This window comes from Primulina huaijiensis, chromosome 3 (assembly GCF_012295235.1).
Source record: "Primulina huaijiensis isolate GDHJ02 chromosome 3, ASM1229523v2, whole genome shotgun sequence".
Classification (NCBI taxonomy): Eukaryota; Viridiplantae; Streptophyta; class Magnoliopsida; order Lamiales; family Gesneriaceae; genus Primulina; species Primulina huaijiensis.
Genome location: NC_133308.1, coordinates 21368842 through 21390607, shown reverse-complemented (window position 1 = coordinate 21390607; position 21766 = coordinate 21368842). Strand labels below are relative to the sequence as shown.

The window sequence follows — 21766 nt, the reverse complement described above, 5'->3', positions numbered from 1 at the left end:
AGAGCGTTTTCTTCAATTTGTAGACATGGTGCAAATGTTTTGGATCTTCAAAGCCTTTTTGTTGTCTCACATAACTTACTCACTTAAGATACCATTTAAAGGCACTTTTCACATCCATTTAATAGATTTTAATTCTCATATGACATACAATGTCAATCAACAATTGGACTAACTCAGCGCATGCTACAGGAGCAGAAGTCTCATCAAAATCAACCCCTTTCTACCTCTGTATACCTTTGAGCAACCAACCGTATCTTATTCCTTACAATGTTTTCTGACTCATTGGTTTTTGTTTTTTAAGATCCATTTGGTTCCAATGATGTTACCTTGTTCAGGAGATAGAACTAAATGCCACACATCATTTCGGACAAATTGTTCAAACTCTTCATGTATTGCGTTGATCCAAAACTCAACTTTTAAAGCTTCATTATCATTTTTCGGCTCAAGATTAGAAATGAAACAAGAGTGTCTTACCTGAGATTATACGAAACTCTTGCATACTAGTTCAATCATCTTTCGGTAGTTAACATTTTCATTCCTTCGAGTTTTCATGTCCCGTGTAGATCTCCAATGATCTTCAATGAATGATGATTCTTTTGTATTTTGATTGGGAATATTTTTTTTCATCATTGTTCATATCATCATCACTTTGTTTATCCTACTTGGCTTCTGTCGATCTCAGATGTCGTGTTGTATTGGGTGTTACAACATCTAGCACAACACCTGCATTATCCAGTGGTATGGACACTTCCAGCAATTCTTTTCTATCATCTTCAACTGTTTTTCTTTTGAGATCAGCAATATCATCAAATACAACATTAATGGATTATATAATTGTCCTAGTTCTTAAATTAAACATTCGATGGGCACAAATATTTGTAGAATATCCAAGAAACAAGCATTTATCGCTCTTGGAATCAAACTTTGCTACTTGATTTCTATCATTTAAAACATAGCATACGCATCCAAATACACGAAAACATTAAGAATTAGTCTCTTTCCTATTATTATCTTATAGGATGTCATAGTAGAACAACTTCTCAAATATATGCGCTTTGAAATATGGCATGCAGTGTTTAGGGTCTCAGCCCAAAACCATTCTGAAATATTCTTTGAACTCGCCATCACCCTATCCATCTCTTGCAAGGTACGATTTTTCTATTCGAAAATACCATTTTGTCGGAGAGTCTTTGGAGCAGAGAACTTATGAGTTATACCTTTCTGATCACACAACGATGAAAACAAAGAGTTCTCGAACTCCTTACCATTGTCGATTCCGATTTTGCTTATCTTCAAGTTATGCATGTTAGTAATCTTTGCAAGGAAACCTTTAAAAGCAATGAAAGTGTCTGACTTTTACCTTAAAATACTTAATCATGTGAATCGTGAAAAATCATCGACACAAACAAAATAATATTTTTTACCTCCATAACTTTCCACTTCCATTGGACCTAGGAGATCCATATGTAGTAGCTCAATGCAGCGTGTTATACCAAAGTGTTGCAACACGAGGTGTGACACCTAAGTTTGTTCCTCTTTTGACAAGCTCCGCAAGCATATGGTACTCCTGAGAATAAATTGAGTATACTTGGTACATCATCATACTTACTAAGGTTCATCAATGTCTTGAAATTTGCATGCCCCAACTTTTGATGTTATACATCAAGTTCACTCGTTTTTGTATGTTTGAAGGTAAGTTCTTCTCCTAATTGATATTAGTTATATGCAAATCTTTTACCTGTCATGACACAAATGCCAGCCTTATCAAAAAACTAACAAATATTTTTATCAAAATTAACATGCAACTCATCATCACACAATTGACTAATACTTATTAGGTTTGAATTAATTTTCTCGATATGAAACATATTGTGAAGCTTGGGAAGTCTTTCTACATTCAATGTTCCTTTTAACTATCCTTCATTTTGCACCACCTTCATAGGTCTCTCTTCCACTCTTTTGTTCAACATAGTTTGTGAGATATTCTCTTGAACTTGTTTGATCTTCAGATTAAGTAACCAAATTTTCTTCGTTGAAGTTCGTTTGTCGGATATGTTGTGGTAGGTATTGTGGGACACTTTGGACAACATCCGATTGGCTTCACAGTGTATGTAGCCTTGTCACAGCTTAAAACAGTAAGGTTTGATATGACCAAGTTAGAGACAATAATGACAAACAAAGTGGCGTCTCCTTTGCTCTGGCTTCTGAGTGGAAATTTGTTTCTTTGATGGGAAGATTTTGGTCGTAGAAGTGATTGTATGTGTACTTGATATTTTACTTATTTTTCTCACAAATACAGTTGGTTTTGATGATTCTCCAACTTCAAATACACTGTTGTTGAAACTTATACAGCCTTATCATCTTTTTTCATCATCAGTATGGAGTCAAGCTTGGTTGTGTTTGTGTTAACCTTAGCAATAGTTTGGGTTGATGTTTCAAGTCCCTCCTTGATCTTGCACAATTTCATATCCTTTTTTGTTTAGGGCTATCTCAAGTTTGGCCACAACTTCCTTTATCTCAGTATTTTTCTTTGGGAGAGTTGCGTTTAATTTATTTCTTATGATCCAGTCAACATACAACTTCTCGTATAATTTTTGTATGCTCTCCAGGGTGATTTCTTCGTCATCAACTTCAAGATCCTCCTGATCACTTGGATTTCCAGGAGTTTTCAATTTAAATAGACTAATTTTTGAGTGATGTTCCAGCCAGGTATTGCAACACCAAACGAAAAACCAGTGGATTGACTTACAGCAGTGTCTTTCTTCCAAGAGTATAGTTAAGGAAGTGTGACTTTCTTCTATTTTGGATTCTTGCTCTTCATCTGATTCCTCATTACTTAAGGGGACATTCAGTCTTTTACTTTTGTGAAGCCTATTCGCACATTCATCTGCATAATATCCAAAAACAGTGTACTCTCTACATTGCACATAATCAAACCTCTTAGGATCAGATTAATTCTTAACTTCATTCCTCTGTCGAAATTGTCCTTGGGTAGATGAAAACCTTTGAGATTTTTCAAATGCAGTTAGACTTGAGAACTTAGATTGATATCCAGTTTCCTTTTTGTCTATAATCCTTTTAAACTAGTATCCAAACTTCTTCATGATTAATGAGATAAAATTTTCACATAGTTATTACTCATTGATTTCTTGTGACTGTTAGAAAAGATCATTATAGGAATAATTAGAAACTTGGAATTTGTAAGTCCATGTTCATCTCGAAAGTACGAAGAGAACTGATCAAGTCATCTAGTGCAATCTTAGTTGTATCTCGTGCTTCATCAATGGCATAGATCTTGATATTGAAGCTCTCCGGAAATGATCATAATACTTTGATGACCAATCTTTCAATTGAAATTGGATCGCCAAGGTTGAACTCTTTATTGGTTGTCTTTCTCAAACGACGATCATACTCGGTGATTGTCTCATTTTCTTCCATCCTTAAACTTTAAAATTTAAAGGTTAGCATTCCTTACTTCGTTCTTCGTACATTTTCAGATCCTTCACAATGTTTTTGAAGGATTTCTCATGCATCTTTATCAGAAACGCAGTTGGTAATCAGATTGAACATGTTTATATCAACTTATGTGAAGATAACATTTAATGCCTTTGAACTGTAGTTCGAAATTTGGACTTAATCAGTTATCCATTCACTTTATGATTTGATCATATTGTCAAAATCGTCATCAACACTTTTTGGTGGAGTCCAACCGTTGACAACTCTTTTTCTTACTCTTTCATCTATGGACTTGATATATAATTCTATTTTGACTGTCTAAAGAGCGTAGTTGGATCCATCCAAGACAGGTGGTCGTAGTGCAACGTTGGCAAGTGACATGTCCATTGAATTTTACATGTTAATTAAAAATAATCAGAATCTCACTTAGTAAATTCAAGAGTTGACTCTGATACCATGGGAAAGAACTTTGTTTAACATAATAATAAGTATTGTGTGTATCAGATATAAGTGTTGTCTCGTATGTTATAACACTTTGAGACAACATTCAGCTGAATGATAAAACATATAAATAAATCCATTAATTAAAGGAGACTTGTTTTGATCTTGATATGATTTCTTGAATAGATTCTTACAAGATAGAGAAAGTTGTATTTCATTAAGAAACCAACTCTTTTAAATATTAGAGATCAAATCTAAAGTTTAAGAAACTCAATATTCTAGAAAGACAAAACTCTTATACAACCTTATTTAAAAAGAAAATTAATTTTAAGAAATTGTGTCTTACAATACAAGTCACTTTTCCTTTCATAAACTACATAGGACAAGATACGGCATCTTACATTGTTGAATGTAAGAATAGCACTGTCAAAAACTTGCAACACTCACTATGTTATTTTCGGGAGCTTTAAAGTAGATCCATTGAACTGCTATCACAACTATGTTTGAAGTTACGAGAATAAAGATGCTTAATGAATGCTTTCCCATACATTCTAACACGAAAGTCAAGTGTCTCCAACCATAAAATCAACCTACAGGACAAATTTCAGCCGCCTAATTTGTTGAATCTAAAAGTGTCAATTTTTCTAGGAACTTTACCATATCACTCCTTGATAAATAAACAACAGCATCGCACATGTGCATAAAGGCATTCTGTTCACGTTATGGTGGTGCCTTAGCAAGCCCAATGTATAAAGTTGAACTGTGAAAAGGAGGTGATGGGATCAAATTCTTTTACAACATACTTTAGAACTGGAGTTACCAAGGTAATGAACATAATTGGATACCAGTGGGAAATTTCTTGTTGAGAGCTGTTAAGGGATAATCCAGTAAACAAGCATGACAAAACCACAGATCAAGGAGTCCATCATCATCCTTTCGATAAATATTATGGGATCCAGCTATATGTGTATTAATAGTTTTTCAATAATCTTTAGACTTATACTGTGATCCAAACCTCTCGTTTAATTTGTATCATATGCTGTGATTCTTTCGCTTCGCGGCTTTGGAGGGTGGTAAAGGTGCCGTCAATTTGAATTTATGAGATTTAAAACTTACCAGAGTGTATAGCGTGCAAAAGGTGATTCCTGCGGTGGCGGAGGTAACCATCAAATAGCTGATTGTGCACAAAGATTTGTTTAAAGGTGTACCTAAGGGCCAAGATTTTAAAAATAAAACTAAAAGCTGCAGCATTAGTTCCTTGTCAAAACACAATGAAATATAGTGAAGTTTACACTCAGTAACACTAACATATGCCTAGACGACAACTAAAAGGTATGGTTTTTTTTTTTGGGAACCAATAACATGGTACTTATTTGTTAGCCTAGAATTAATGCAGCAAGTTAATACAATTTAAGGGTTCGACCACATATCCGACTTCCAGATTCTCCTTTCAATCATGAATCCAACTTCCCAACTCTCCTTTCTAGTTTCCATGTCTACAGTAAGAGTTCATATTTTTAGGTTCTGCAGTCAATCTATTAGCCACTAGCGCAAATAAACAGTATAGCTCAAGAAACCACACTCCAGGGTATGCGAGAGAGTGTGTGCATGTGAAAGTGTGAAACGGATTGCTGCAAAAATGCATACTAGTGAATTTCATCGTATGGCATCTGCATTGAGCATCTTGCCATCTCACTATAAATGCCTCAATGGGAAAATACTTATAATACAAACTGGCTCAAAGTATATTTATGTATGCATGTTCCAACCCACTTAGGCATGCAGGATTCAGAGTTTTCAGCTGTGTATGTAGCAGAATCGCTCTCGTCTACTGCAAACAATTTGAAAATCGAGCACATGTAGTTTTTAAGTCCTTTCTGAGAAAACGACCAGTAAATAAGTTTTAAAAAACTAGTAAATTCAAGAAAACAAACCTGACAAGGCAAGCAACAATCCTAGAACTATTAACAAAACTGAGTAAACTGACCAATTCCACGGCCGCTCTTTGTGATGCTGAAACGCAATCCATAACAAATAAATGGCATGTAACTTGATGCTATATAGAAGACAGTGCAATTTAAGAGTCAATGTGTTTCTCATTAAAATTCTTAATCTTATTTCACAAAAGAAAGTGGCATTTGTCACAAATTATATTTGCGCCCATAAATTATATCTGAAGTAAACATAGCATGAAGGGTTGACCCTATTGCATCACCTGTAATTGTATCAAAGTGTGGCCATAATGGAGTCCGATGATGCAAGCTACAGCAGCTGTAATTGAACTTCAAGAAAATATTATCCCCGTAAATAATTACATATTAAAAGGTCAAATAATTGATACCACGTCAGCAAAAGTAAACAATTTTTTTTTAAAAAAAAGCACACATTTATTTCATTACAGTGAGCTTAGGTTCAACAGGTGGTAGAAATGACTAAGAATATATTACTGCTTACCTTAAAATGCCTTCAGGATCAAAAGGTGCAAGACACCATGAAGGTGAAATCAATGGAACTTGACCGTGGCTGGATATATTGCATTCCTACGAAAAAATCTTGCTTAACTATTGATGAATTGCAAAGGATATACACCTCAAATTAAAGGAACATAAAATTCTAAATGATGATACCTTCAAATTCCTGTACACGGGTTTTGCATAAAGATGGTCAAGTCCAAGCACAAAGTGATCTAACATCCCAGCAGAGTTTCATGCTGGTCCAAGATCACCTCTCACAGCACATTTAACCTATATTTGTGATATTACGAAAAGGTAACAACCTATATTAACAATTTACATGCTGCAAATCCAGGCAGAGACGTTGGCAAACTAGAAGCCTAATGGAAAGGACCTTATAAAGTCATTCGGAAAGTTAGTTCAAGAGCATTGTATTTAGAACATGGCCAGGGTCAATCTCCCAAAAGACCCTGGAACGCTTTCCATTTAAAAAAGTATTATTCTTGAGTTGTATTGATCGTTTGGTTATTAATGAAGCGATCATTCCACATGTGAAATTTTATTTAAAGCCGGAGAGATACGAGGCCCCAACATTTTATTATAGGCCCAAGAGGCATGAGGCCCTGACTTGCTATCAAAGCCCGGAAGATACGAGTCTCTGGCATTTATCCTATTTAAGTCCGGAGATATGAGGCCCCAACATTTTATCATAGGCCTGGGAGGCAAGAGGGTCTGGCTTCCTATCAAAGCGCGGGAGATACGAGTCTCCGGCATCTTATCTTTTTTCAGCCTGAGAGATGCCCCATCATTTTATTATATTCCCGGGAGGCATGAGGCCCCGACTTCCTATCAAAGTCCGGGAGATACGAGTCCCGGGAATCTTATCCTATTTAAGCCTGGGAGATATGAGGCCCCAACATTTTATTATTAGACCGGGAGGCATGAGGCCCCGGCTTCCTATCAAAGCCTGGGATATACAAGTCCTTGTTATCTTATCGTACATAAGTCCAGGAGTTTTGAGGCCCCGACACTTTGTTCTTAGACAACGAAGTGTTAGTAGGCTGAACCAGCCTAAGATATCTCCTAACACTTAAGAAATTCTTACAAATTTAAAAGGTGACCGAAGTATATTAGACCAATTTTGAAGGCCCAATTACTCCTCAACACTTGGAATTTTTGGGAAAGTGCTTATGATAGTTTGATCTACTTACCGATCGAAATTGAGAAAAGCAGAAGACATAACTAAGGAAGGTAATTTTTATTAATGTTAAGAAAATATTACAAAACAAGTCCCGGAGGTAGGAAATGCAAAAAGAAATAAAAGTTTTACAAGCATATTCTACATTTTTCGAGTCTTCAGACCCTGCAGCATTGGTGTCCTTCCCTCCTTCCCCTTCCTCATCCTTTGGAAGCGATTCAATAGCCCGGTTGAAGTCTAGGAAGCTTTCCTTATCCGTAAGGAGAAGGCCAGCCTCTTCAAACTGCTCCCGGCACTTGTCAAAGCCGGTCCGGAAGAAGGAATAGGCCTTTTCCTCAACCACCGCTTTGCACTCTTGGGACTGCAGGAAGGAAGTTTGTCGTTCTTCCTCGGATCGCCGCTGAGAAGCTAGGGCAGAGTCTGCTTCATCAGCCCGGGCCTTGTGGCTATCGATCCCTTCAAACAGGGATTGGACTCACGCCTTTGAAGTTGAGAGTTCGGCCCTCAATATCTCTACCCTGGCGACAGCAGCCCCGACCTCTATCTAGGTCTTCTTCATGCTTGCCTAGGACTTTTCTAACTGCTGATAAGCTGCCTCAGAAATCGTCTTGAGCCTGATTACGGTTTCATTGTGTATCATCTGGGCTCGATCCAGTTCATCTTTCACCTGGGCATGGAGATCACCGGCAGTCCAGGCTCTGCCCGCTTCTCGTTTGGCCACAGAAGCAACCTCTTCATAGGAAGCTATCAGCATTTGAAGGCCCCGTATAAGCAAAACATAAGAAATAAATGAAACACCTACTCAAGGCGCAAGAAGCATCAGGAAAGAAAACTTACCTAAAAAACTCGAGTAGTGACCTCAAACAGCTTGTGGTTAGGCCTCAAGCCCTAGAGATGAACCTCTTCGGGGGGGAGGTCAGACTCTTCACAAGCCGCACCCCCGCCGATGAGACACCATTTAGAAAGAGGTTACCCCAGGCTCCTGGGGGCTTGGTTGATGCTGCTCCATAATAGCGCAGGTGGAGAACAAGGTCCCCCGTATAGGGTCATGAGCCCCCTCGTCGGTGTCACTAAAGAAGACTATCTCAGGATCACCGATAGCCTTCCTCTTCTTGTGGATAAAGAGGATTGTGTCCTCGGTTTCTAGGGGAAAGGGGTTGCCCAAGATCTCGTACCTCAACCCGAGCCTCAGCAACCATCCCCTCTCCGATGACCTGCTCGCTCCCCACCCTCTCTCGGTTTTCAGCAACCAACTTCTCTTCAGCTTCCCAGGTCTCAGCTGCTGCCTGGGCTTCCTCGACCGCTTTCTTAGCCGCCTCTTTCTTTTCTATGGCAATTTTCCAAGCTACCCACTTCTTCTGTTCTGCGGCCTTTTCAACGGTCCACCTTTGCGCAAAAGCTATTTGGATCTCAAGGTCACCTGCAAAGAACAAGTAAATATCGATAATCATGCGTACAAAAGGTAAAAATAATACATAAGATGATAATTTCAAATTACCGGGTTGGACACTCGAGCTACAGAATTCATCTATTTCCATGTCAATAGGGTCCTCAGCCCCGGTGCTCAATCCAAAGGCCACGAGCTCCTGGCTCCTAACATAGGATTCCTGGGTTTTATAGTTTCCAAGAAGCCCAATTTGGGCAGACGGCTTGGGAAGAAAGCCAATCAGGCATTTGGCGGAAGATGGAAGGATGATAAAAAAAATTACCGTCCTTTCCATCCCTTTAAGGAGGAAGGGACGTCATCAAGTAATCTACTATTTAGTCGGGCGGTCAGAAAGATTGCATTATCTTCGAACATTAATTAAAATATTATGCTTATTGAAAATAAAAAAGGTCGATGCCATAATCCAGAAGGAGTTGGGGTGGAACTGGCTCAGAGGGACCCCAAGAAAGCGGGTCACGTCGATATAAATGGAAGGGACGAGGAACCAAAGACCACTACGGACTTTGTCTCGCAAAAAGGTATAGAATCCCTTTGGAGGTTGGTCAGCCCGACAATGAGGATGGATAGGAAGATGGAATAGACCCCAGGACTCCGAGGTCCTCGTCGGCTCCCGGCCAAATTGTACTAACCATCGTAGAGAACCATGAGGTACTCGGGCAGCAGTTTGGGGTTTGCCATGAGCGCGGGCTTTTCCCTTACCCTTTTCTAGGGCCCAGAAAGGCCCAGCAGCCTGGTGGGTGGTTATGGGTTTTTCGGATTTCTTAGAGGGAAAGCTAGAATGGGTTCTTTGGAAGTAGCGGTGGGAATAGAAAGAGTGGAGTCGGAGTGGAGCGTGGCAGACTCCAGATCCGAGGAGCCACGAAAGTTTGCACCAGATCGGATCAAGAATAAGAAGCGACACCTATCAAGGAATCTGTCTTTTCTACTGTTTGGGCTTACGTCATGTTGTCATCAACCCTAGCCCGCTTAAATTCAAAATATAACTGGTTTCCCGCCTAAGTCACACCTAACCACTAGAGACAATAAGTAGGACTCTAACCCGACTATTTAAGGATTGAGCGGCGATACCCCGAGAAAAGCCCGGGACATCCTAGGACTCGGGCCAGACAGGAGGATAGATCGTGATGATAAAGGAAACTGAGGTAAAAACCAGCCCGGGAAAAGAAAATTCTCTTTTATAGGCCATTCGTGGGTTCGTAACAACCAGGGAAGCCGACCACAAACAAGCCCGAGCTCTCAGATTAGCCCGAACATTATAAGAAGACTTAATGAATCAAGGACCATGACTGTGTCATCACATCGAGATCACTGCCCAAGCACTTCGGAATAAGTGTCAATCCTGGGCCCACATGTATGGAGGACCATACTACGAAATTATTGGCATGTTATTCAGCGCATATAGGGGTTAATGTAACAAGACCAGAAGCAATTGGGTTGTCAATTGTGACAGTGTCAGAAGACAGGGCATGGGCAGCCATTTTGCCATGAGGAGTAGCCGGGCACTGAAAACAAGGTCATCATTGACATCTCCCTTATAAATAATCAGGTTTATTTTATCATAAAGAGGTCAATTCATTTAACATTTTTCACAAACACACAACATATACTCTCTATTGTACTTTCCTTTGCGTGAACACTTACTGACTTAAGCGTGGAGTGGCTACGCCCGAAAACCTTCTGGCACCCTATTAACGTTCTTCGCTCTTAAAGTGTGCATATTCTTCAGATCGGGTATCATCTGCCGGGTCTCTAGTGTGCCCAAGAATAACCTACTCAGCCCGATAAATCACTCATCCAGCTCGCCCGATTTGTCCGAATACCATGAATAGTCTACCTTGTACACAATTGTCACCGACACTCCAGCAACAAAAAGGAAGAAAGGCATCACAAAGTCTGCCAAGTGCACATCATTTCAAGGGGCATGAGCAATAACTGGAAAAATCGAGCCCCCATAATCTACAAGCATCATGAGCTGGAAGAAAAGAATATTTAAGTCAAATGACTAAAGTTTCATCATCCCAATCACTTGCTGGGTCACTTAAAACTTGCTACTGCAGTCAAATATTTTCAATTTAAGAACATGTGGGTATTTCAATCTGATATCTTATGTTCTGATTTACACAAATTCATAATGCTAATAAATCAATTAATTATTAACAATCGCCAAACAGTCTTCTCATGAATAGCCTTTCAGAGACCCCTCACAAGTCACTAGATCTTTAGGGACGGGACTTCGTGATGTGAAAAAAAGTGCAAACAAGATATAGATAGTAACCATGCTAGGAGTTGAAGACGAGGGTATGGTAATTGTAATATTTAGTGTATTTGCTTGATAGTTGAGTATAGCTCTCTGTAGATGTAGGTTGGTTGGACGAACCAAGTTAAAATCGTAAGTGTTCTTCTTTGTTCTTTTGTTTTTATATTTTTTAATTGGACTAATTATAAAAACTAAGCATAATAAGATATAATAGGATCAACGGTAAGTACCCATCATTTACTTCTTCAACAAAGGTTAAAAGTAATCAAGAAAACCTTTGCATATATGAATTATGAAATAAATTAATTGCGTACCACATGAGAATCAACCATTGTGAGCTTGGGATCGGTGGAGGAGAAGATGGTGTAAACAGCACAAGAGTACAAATTATTTGAGCACCTAGTGTAGTGGATATTTTGTTGTGATTCGGAAGTAAGCGCCGCCTCCATACCTGTCGTAGGAACTCTTCGTGAATGCTTTCACCAAACCAACACCACATTTAGCACCCAAGTATTGTGATATCATGTAAACAAGAGCTCTAACCAGGGACAACTTTCTTGCCAATAACAACCCATACGCCCTGGAACTTTTTTTTGTTGTACCTGAGATGCCAGCAGTGCAATAGACAAGGACGAACATCATTTTGTTAAAGTAGGTGTTCAGCGAGTCAACTTGTGGTTTGTGCTTTATTGACTCTTATTTAAAAACAATCTTTATTTTATTAATATTTTATGGTTTTATCCAATTATGACAATTTATTTGTATACTCATGCAAGCTGCATATATAAAGTCATTAAATAAACAATAAGTATCATGAGGTATGTCTCTCAAGTCTCAACGTAAGGTCATGAAACTTATTAAAAAGCGTAGTGTATATTCTAAACTAGTTCCTAGTCGATTCAACCACCTAAAATAAAGATAAAGGTAGCTCGAGCTTGAGACTATCATCTGTGATATAAACATCATATTCTATTTGTAAGGGCATGTAGATGTACATTCATACAGATGAATGATCATTTGATGATGAACTAAACAACCATCCCTCGTAGTTTCTAATGGTTATCTCATATCGAATGAAATAGTCCGCAGTTATGGTTATACACCATTAGTCCTTTGACCCGGGACAACGTGGAGGCTCTACGTACTAGCATACACTTTGATCCGTTTACTGACTCTATTGAGGGTCATCAATGACAAGGTTGAGCGTAATTTCGAAATACGTAGGAGTCGATGTATTGTAGTCGGGGATTCACCGTTCACCTACGTGTGAAGATATCCTATGTGATCTAATTAGTTAATAGTGCAAGTAATCTCTGGAGAGAGTAAGACATCTGTATTTTGGAAATGTGTTTCCTCGATTGCACATATCATGTCACTATTATTACTCAAAGATACATCACATCGTTATTGAATTCATTTGTAACTCTCGATATACCAATAATTGCAGATTCAATAGAGATATATGAGTTGAAACGACCGTATTATACGTTAATCATAACTTATGGTTCTTGCGGGCACTATCAGTGTTACCTAAGGGATCATGGGATGATGCTACTAGACGTTCTTATCATAATCCGATGGGTGTAATCAAACTTGAGTTCTGACGTTCTTGATCAAATGGTTGACGAAACGAATGAGGCTAACTAAAGTATGCCCGAATATGAACAAATGTTGTTCTGAATCACATAAAGTCACGGCTAACTCTATCTCTGAACCATTGAGGGTCACATAAGTATTGGATTCTATGTTCCTGTTTAGATAGTCGAATTCAATTAGTTGAATTTGACGACTGTAGTTTGATGAAGATCAAACAAATTGCTTATAAAGGAGTTTATAAGTGGATTCTATTATTAGAAGTTGTGGAATTTAGCTCAAGTGATGAGAGTAGAACTGCCTGCGTTAGTGAAGGAATTCACAAAACTGGCCGCTGCAAAAAAATATATCAGTGGAAAACTTCGGCAGGTGCTAATTAAGTAATTATATACAAGATTCTCATGCAATATTCTAGAAGAATTTATAATTAATTATTATTTAATTATACAAATATATATTATGCATTATCAAAAGTTGATAATACTTTAATTAATTGTAATATTTTTCAAAATACTATATGGGAATTTTAAATAATGAAATTATAGAATCCTGATAAGGTTAAAATTTTGAAAATTTTAAATACTGTATTTATATATATGTTACCGAGAAGTTGATAAAAATATACAACAAAATAAACATAACAAGAAAAATCAAATCTAGATTTTTCTCTATCCCCTCATAAATCAAAGTCTCGGCCATGCTGATTTGAAAATCACAAATAAAATAAACCAATTCTCGGCAGAAACAATTGATTGAGAAATTAATCACATGTCTTGGCAAGTTTTGATTAGTGAACAAAACTCAATCTTGGCCAACTTGTATTTTTCGATCAATACCTTTTTTTTTTTGACAAAAAACTATCGGCCGATTCGTCTTCCACCGTCTGTGCGACGCCGCCGAATCACAGCAAAGCCACTGCACCATCGACCATTTTTTGAAATTCCGGCAAGCATCTCAACGCAAATTTCTCCTTGTATTCTAGTGCAATCTAGGAGAAAAACAAAATTTATGATCGCCGATCTGATTAGAAAATTGAAAAAAGTTCGTAGGGAGGGATAGTTGGAACCTGAATGGTATTAAATCATAAGCTGGTCAATAACATTTTGAACTTCAAGACAAAAAATTTAAAACTTCTTTTATGTTTAGGTGGGATAAAACGGTACGCCAACATATTAACCAAAGGCCCACGCAATTCCAAGGAAACCAACGCCATCACACGAATTGACAACATTGATGTTTACGTGGCCGATGAATGTGGAGACACCAATATAGAGGAAGAGGAGGGTGACGATGAACTCATCTTTGAGAGCCATATAGAAAGACCAGAGCTTCAGCTCCTCCAAACTACGCCGGCGGCAGATCCACGTAATTCTTGGAATTTGTTTAATATCCAAGAATTTAGATTTGTTTAATACGTTAGAGGAAATCTAATGATGATATTGTCCTTATTTGGTCAGCCAAGTCCAAATATTCAAGACTTCAACGTACTTGTGCCTTAACATAACATCGCCAAAAATATTTATTTTTATCGATGCTTTATTTTGAAAAGAAATTATTTATAATAGATTTCGAGATATAATAATTTATTTAAAAAATATTAACTTAAGTAAGTACAGCATAAGATATAAAGCAAAATTAAATAAAATATGGATACTATTTTGATATAGTAGAACTTTTGGATTTTGTTCAATCCAAAAGATGATTGAATTGATTTATCTGTTAGTCAAGCCATCTTAAAGTCTCATTGAATGAAGACGCATTTAATTGGGAAGTTGCGATTGTCCCCGATGACATCCTAATGTTATTTCCGATCTATAAATTTCAAATTGAAATAGTTCAAATTTCTCCTTTTCTCGATTCATATTCCTTCATGTTTAGAAGAATTTGAAATGATAACCATCTATAAATCATTTTTAATCCATGAATTTCAAGTGATTAAATTTGATATAATTTTTCCAAATCAAATATTTTCGTTCAAAAACAACTTAATGTTGTGTTTGAATTGAAGTATTTGAAATGAATAAATTTCAAATTATTCACTCAAATCAATCATTATATTTGGGCAAAAACTTAAAATACGGTGTTTAAATTTCTCCTTTTTCATATGCATTTTTTTTAAAATTTTGAAAGCATCTGATAAAACAAGAGCTTGTTATCTTAAATCCATGAATTTAAAATTTTTAGATTCCAAATTCTTTCCTCAAATTAAATATTTACGTCCAAATACAATCTAAAATAATATCTATCAATAATCCCCTGACCAAGACACGTACATAAAACAATGGCTAGGTTTTTGAGTGGATGACATATGAAGTTTCTATAAAAGAAAATTAAGGTCAGGTCTCAGTTGCCTCATCTTACAAAACTTCCCTATGATATGATAATAGAGATGGAGACATTACTTACATCAGTGTAAAGAACTACGAAATGGTCCAGAATGCTCGTGCAGTTTTCATGCAAAGAACTACGACATCAGTGTATATATCACGATCAAAGATCCAACAGACAGTACAGCCAGCGGTTTCATGCAGAAAAACAGTTTGCAGGGCTAAGTTCCAAGATAAAGAGTGGGCAGAATTCACAATAAACATATGAGCATCGCCCAAGTACAGTAGCGACACTGAATAAGAATATAAGTTTTAAATTCATAGATCGATTGTGAAAAGGGCAAGTCTCCACATAACAAGATACGACACACGAACTTAAGGCACTCTGTCCATATGAACTGATTAAATATATAGAAAGCAAAACAATTAGCATATAGACATTTAGCAGCATTCACTCAAACGCCCATGCGTTCTCCCTGCGAACTTCTTCTTCCTCTTCGGGAGTAAAGTCATTTTTTATGTTAAATGTCTTGCGAATTTCCTCGGGTGTTTTCCCCTTGATCATGTCAGCCACAGTTTGACAAGTGAGATCAAGTAAGCTCTTGATGTTTAAGTAGTTTGCAGCCTGGAAAAAAATTAGGGGCTACTTAGAGAACAAAAGAAAGAGCCAGCTTTCCAAAACATTCCTTGGCATAACCAAGAAAGAAAGAAGAAGGGTGGGTAGCCATCCACTCAAAAGAAGGAAAAGTGATAGTATGAGGAAACTGAAACACTCGAATACTCCAACTAAGACTATTGCATATAATAAGTCTAAAAATCGAAAACCAGTTTAAGACAGGCATTGATTAGAAATTTCAACACCACAACAAAGAAAGTGCAGCAAGGGAGAAGCTCACAATAAGTGAAACCTATCACACAAATGCCCTTACACAAGTCCAGAAACAGAAACAAAAATTTCACCATGGAACATGGTAAAGATGTCATAAACATTTTGCAGCATATATACATACTCTGGGTGAAAAACTAAAGATGCTTTAAAACCCAGCACAAAAACCAGACAAACCACCTATCCAATCAGAAAAACTTGCCACTGCATCTTCATCTCCAGTACATGTCACAAGAAAAAGACTGACAAAATTTTAATGAAATGCAAAATAGAACAAAGGGGAATCAATGACCATGTAAATCCCACAAAAATCACAATTCAAAAATAAAACCAACATCAATAACATGAAATCGAGTAGCCAGAGAAATAATCCAATTCGACAGTGATTTTGAGCAAGTATTCGGGCGTTGAAACCATAAAATTCTACTCCGAGTTGAGTAGTTTCATCTGAGCCATAATATATTGTATAACTAACCAGTTACGAGTTTATTCATCCTTGTATTGGTGTTCAAGAGAGTGATATAATTTTGAAACATAAAATTTCATAGTAAAATAATTTGGTGAGGATAGATTTGTTGGAGCTGAAATCCAATGGAAAGTTTTAAAAAACACACCAATGGCTACCGTGCAAAAAGAAGAAACCTAAATAGGTCCAAACTAAAACTCAATATGACAAACCAAACAATACAACGCGACATGCAATCGGCAGAAAAATGCAGCAAGGCCAACCAGGGGGAGATTCGTCAAACGGAGAGAAACGAATGGCATGATGGCTAAAAGAACAAAACCCAGGGGTAAAACCGTAAAAACAAAAGGAGGAAAAGAGGGATATACCAAAATCAGATCGAAGAGTGTCCCCTGATCAACCTTGACGAACTCGGTATCGAAATTCTTCAACTCGTCGTCCACGACCTTGTCCGTGGAAACGCCGTCGGAGGAAGGCTTGGCTGCCGATTCGACGTGACGCTTGCAGTACTCAATCACCTTGGCGAGGATCTTCGATGTGACGTTGGGCAGCGGGATAGTGGTGTCGGCGCAGTTATCCTCGATCATGTGCTTTATGGTCTGCGATTCGACAGCAACAGCCTCCTCAACTTCGAAAGTCTCGCCATCGGAGCTCTTCAACATGATCGTATTCTGCGAAGCGGCATCAATGGACGACATCCTTTACCAACAATTGATTAGGTAACCCTAGCTCTTAAGAGAAGAGGAAGGAGGAAAGATAGCCTTGGATGATGTGAATCAAAATGAAGATTATTTATTTCTCATTATATAAATATTTGGTCATGGGTGTGACGTGGAGACTGGTATATCCTACCATCTAACAACTATTTTTAGTCATAAATATATAAGCAAAAATTTGTGTAAGAGGATCTCACATATTGTATTTTGTGATACGAATATCTTATTTTGGTCATCCATAAAAAAATATTCTTTTTTATGCTAAGAGTATTACTTTTTATTGTGAATATTGGTAGGATTGACCCGTCTCACAGATAAAAATTTGTGAAACCATATCACAAGAGACCTACTCATAAAATTATGTTGTAATTTTCTTAATCACTTATTCTACCTTCTCCTTCACTCACATTCTCACCAAATCTCCCACGATTTTATTTTTCCATCACTTCTACCCGATCGTGCAGTTTCTTCCTCAATCGCAAAGGTCTTTTCCCAATTGTTCATGTCTCCCTCGTATTTTCATCTTATCAACAATCCTTATTTATTGCAACTTCGGTTTCTTGAGGTTTTTATTTTATTTCTCTGGTTCCACTTGTGCCGCTGATTTGCAATCTTGAGCAAGCATTTCCCATGCTAAAACAATTGCACAGGTACATGCATGGGTACCATCTCCGGTCTCTTCACCGGTAGCACTTTCCACCTGTTATACAAGTTCTTAAATTCAAGGCGATTAGCAATGGTTAAACCATCCTTTGTGACTTTAGATGCATCTCCAAGGATGTTTTTCCCATTCTATGTCATACTCATCAATCTTTTAGTAGAAAATATTTTTTTAAATATATTTTATTTAATAAAATTGTTCATATGATTTTTGTTATTCTTTTTTTTTTTTTATCAATATCATTAGGCCTTTATTTTGGATCATTAAAATATATATGGTTCTCCATCAATTTATTTATTTTTATTTTGGTCAAATAGAATGACTTAAATCGCAAGACGATCTTTACATATACTTGTCAAAATAAAATCAAAAATAAGATCACATTTTAACTCAATTCAAATTCAAATTCAGTTGTGTTTGCAAAAAAACACCTTATCACTACATTATATCATATTTGATTGAATATTTACTTAAATAATCATATATGTATTATATCTTAGTTGAATTTCTTTTCACATTTGGGTTGGAATTTTCATATGGGTCGAAGCTATCATATTTGACTCAAATTTTTCATTTTTTGAGTCGATTTTTTTTTTATATTTGAGTCGAGTAATATTTGGGAAGGTTTTCATATTTGTGAATTTTTATATTTGGGTCGATTTTTTCATATCTGAGTCGAGTTATACATATTTGAGGTGGAGTTTGTGTGAACTATTATGACTAATTGAATTTCAGATAAGTTTTTATTTTGATTAATTTTTTATTTTTATTTTTATTTTTATTAAAATAATAAAAATATTAAGACGCTCTTTTTTCAATTCAGAACGTAATCGACTATTATTACCTCATTTCCCCCCTTTTATTTAACTTTTTGTAACTTGGGAAACGAACCTTCTGGCACAAAGGCTGGCTGGGAATAAGATTTTATCCATTTCTTCCAAGTTTCTACCGTCTTCTTCCCATTGTACACTGGTAAAACTTCCTAAAATTAGGGTTCAATCGAGCTGTGATTTTGCGAGAATGGAAAGGCTTATCTATTCTAATGCAACACCTTCTAAATTTCATTCCAATTCTCCAATTTTTCGCCAGCTTGTTCGATTTCATTTGCCCCGGAAGCTTGCTCCGTGTTTTTCTGCGACGACGTGGTCTCCGTGGCTCCTACGCTCTGAATCACGCCCAATCAGTTCGATCTCCTGCAATCTCCATGGATCGGATTTTCTTTCTGCGGATTGCGTTGATATCACGTCTTCTCCTGAGGATTTGCCAAATGGGCAGGAGCCTAAGCACGATGTCCTAAATAAGATTCTTCAGAAACCACCTCAGCAGCAAAATGTGAGTTTTTTCTTATTTAGTTTGCGCAAGTATTATTTGTAGGAATTTTTATTTTCTTGATCTTATTGCTTCGTGATACCGGTAAACAATGAAAATTTTGTTGCTATAAGGGCAACTTCTGTGTTTATGTGTGTGAAGTAAAGCTTGTTATTCAGTTAACCAAGGTTCTACCTTGTGGAACTAGTAATTTTTACTTGTTGAACAATTAAAGACTAGTGATGTCTGTAATGCGGGGGAGCTTACTAGGGAAAATATGCTAGGAAGATGTGTCTTTTACAGAGGCATTGAAAATTTTCTATATTTTTTACCTTTACGGACCAGTATCAAAATCCAAACAGTAAGTATCTCTAAGGTTATTGATTTGAAAAATGTTTCTGGTTTGGAAAGTGTTCACTCTGTTTAAGTTGAAGATGACAAGCAGAAAATACTACTAAAATGATTCAACCCTAGTTATCATCATTCATGAGGCCATGTTATGGTTTATCAATGTTTCTTTGTAACTTTAGTAGCCTAACATGACCATTAATTCTTCTCTACTGGTGCTACATCTCTTTACACTATCTATCAACTGTGAGGAGTGATATTTAATACGAGATATATGTGGCCCACTCACTTTAGCTCTGTATCTTTGTGGTTTTGCATATCTCATAATAACTTTGAAGTAGTTTCATCTAATCCCTAGCTCAGAATTATAGGATTTAACCTTCTGTTGGTTTTAACTATTGGTCCCTGGTTAGAGGCACAGTTTCGGGCTAAATCCATTTTGCAGATCTTTGGTTTAAAAACTATGCTACATCTGTGAACGATAAGTTCTTGAACTGGAAGTCGTCTTGTTGTAAGATCTTGGTGTTGTTTATTTATCTTTTCATTGTGCCATATGTGAGCACAGTGACCCTTGTTTCAGTAGGTACTTCTTGTGGTTATCCAGCCCTTTGTCATCCTCCAAACAGAGATATGTGTTTTTTAAAAAATGATAAGAGGAGTCAAAGTAACAGATATGTCTACTTACTTTCCGTGTTTTTTTTGTCATTGATTATCATCATTCTTTTTATTTGCTAATCCTAGTGTAATAATCTGCATTAGAGTTTGGTTTAATTATTGATTCTCTTTGAATCATAGAAACAATATCTTGTGCAAATTTTGAAGAATTAACCATAATAAAACAGACGAATTAGAAAATACTTGCAATAATTCCGAATTTAGAATTTAATGGTCTCTGAACAAAATGTTTGTAGTTGTCTGCTAGTACAACAGTTGTAACCGTTTGGTAATATCCCATCAAGTTGATTTGAGGGACTGATATAGTGGTGTATGTTATGACTATCTTAATTTCTTCAGGTGTTTAATACTGGGACAGTGATCTTACTATCAGCTATCTGTTTAACATTATTTTACCACCCTGCACTCGTTTCACCAGCCTTTGCGAGTTTTCCTAGTGTGGTCGGAAGTGGAAGTTCAGCAGTTGCATCTGGAGGTGGTCTCATTCGCAGTGAGTTAGTGAGCAGTGCGTGGACTGGTTTACTGGCCGGTTGCTTACACACATTGTCAGGTCCTGATCATCTTGCTGCATTAGCTCCACTGTCAATAGGCCGCACAAGGATGGAAAGTGCTGCTGTTGGAGCCCTGTGGGGATGTGGCCATGATGCTGGCCAATTGATATTTGGTCTACTTTTTCTACTTTTGAAGGATCGGCTTCATATCGAGGTTATCAGAACTTGGGGAACAAGAGTGGTAGGCTTGACTCTACTCATAATTGGTGCAATGGGAATCCGGGAAGCTTCAGAAGTCCCTGCACCATGTGTTGCCGTGGATGATGCTAAACTTGACGTTAGTGGGTATGAAGCTCTCCCGAATCCAACAATTGGAAAGAAGAAGATTGGGTTTGCTACTTTTGCCACGGGGATCGTCCATGGCTTGCAACCTGATGCGCTGATGATGATCTTACCTGCACTCGCACTACCTTCTCGTTTGGCTGGTGCTGCATTTCTATTCATGTTCTTAATTGGGACGGTTGTGGCTATGGGAAGTTATACAGTGTTTATAGGGTCATGCAGTCAGGCACTCAAGGACAGGGTCCCCAGAATAACGGAGAAGCTCACATGGGCCTCCTCGCTTGTAGCTATTGCTTTAGGGGTTGCCATTCTTGTTAGCCAAGTTTTTGGCTTTAGTTTGTATTAGTTTTTTTTTTTGTCATGATAGTGGAGAAGATTTATGTAAAACATAGAGAATTGAGAGCCAACGCTCATTTTCTGTAGCTTTGCGATTCTAATATGATGATTTTTTGACATTATGAGTTGCTCTGTGGTGCCTTTCTTAGGAAGAGATAATTAAAGTCAAGTCATGTGTCCAGTGTTATACGGCATCAACAACTGTCGACAGCTGGAGATATTGTTTAGACGGTTACTTAATTAGTTTGATAATTAGATGCATATATAAATAGCTGAACCTTGTAATTGTCATTCATTCAATTCAACATACAAATATTTTGCTCAATTCTCTGCATACAAAGCTCTGTCAATTCTTCAATGGCGGA

The 21766-nt window shown here is 37.3% G+C and overlaps 3 protein-coding genes across 4 annotated transcripts; 1 reads left to right on the top strand and 2 right to left on the bottom strand.

Annotated features, from left to right (window-relative positions):
• Positions 1-4052: 4052 nt before the first annotated feature.
• LOC140973691 (uncharacterized) lies at positions 4053-14258 on the bottom strand. 2 transcript variants are annotated; one of them, XM_073436670.1, is made up of 9 exons: positions 14087-14258; positions 11567-11854; positions 9047-10967; positions 8386-8968; positions 6525-8292; positions 6352-6437; positions 6113-6179; positions 5832-5910; positions 4053-5105 (listed from the first exon to the last, which is right to left on the bottom strand). In XM_073436670.1, the coding sequence occupies exons 5-9, from the start codon at positions 6588-6590 to the stop codon at positions 4930-4932; spliced, it is 474 nt and encodes a 157-aa protein (XP_073292771.1). In that variant the 5' UTR covers positions 6591-8292; positions 8386-8968; positions 9047-10967; positions 11567-11854; positions 14087-14258; the 3' UTR covers positions 4053-4929. The 2 variants fall into 2 exon arrangements, with proteins under 2 accessions (XP_073292771.1, XP_073292772.1); XM_073436671.1 differs by lacking the exons at positions 8386-8968; positions 9047-10967; positions 11567-11854; positions 14087-14258 and adding an exon at positions 13682-13878 and having other exon boundaries at positions 6525-6641.
• Positions 14259-15466: 1208 nt separating this feature from the next.
• On the bottom strand, positions 15467-17313 carry LOC140973693 (SKP1-like protein 1A). Its single transcript, XM_073436672.1, has 2 exons — positions 16893-17313; positions 15467-15797 (listed from the first exon to the last, which is right to left on the bottom strand). The coding sequence occupies exons 1-2, from the start codon at positions 17220-17222 to the stop codon at positions 15624-15626; spliced, it is 504 nt and encodes a 167-aa protein (XP_073292773.1). The 5' UTR covers positions 17223-17313; the 3' UTR covers positions 15467-15623.
• A 1451-nt stretch (positions 17314-18764) lies between these two features.
• On the top strand, positions 18765-21533 carry LOC140973689 (chloroplast protein FOR GROWTH AND FERTILITY 2-like). Its single transcript, XM_073436668.1, has 2 exons — positions 18765-19233; positions 20572-21533. The coding sequence occupies exons 1-2, from the start codon at positions 18922-18924 to the stop codon at positions 21409-21411; spliced, it is 1152 nt and encodes a 383-aa protein (XP_073292769.1). The 5' UTR covers positions 18765-18921; the 3' UTR covers positions 21412-21533.
• The last annotated feature ends 233 nt before the right edge of the window (positions 21534-21766 follow it).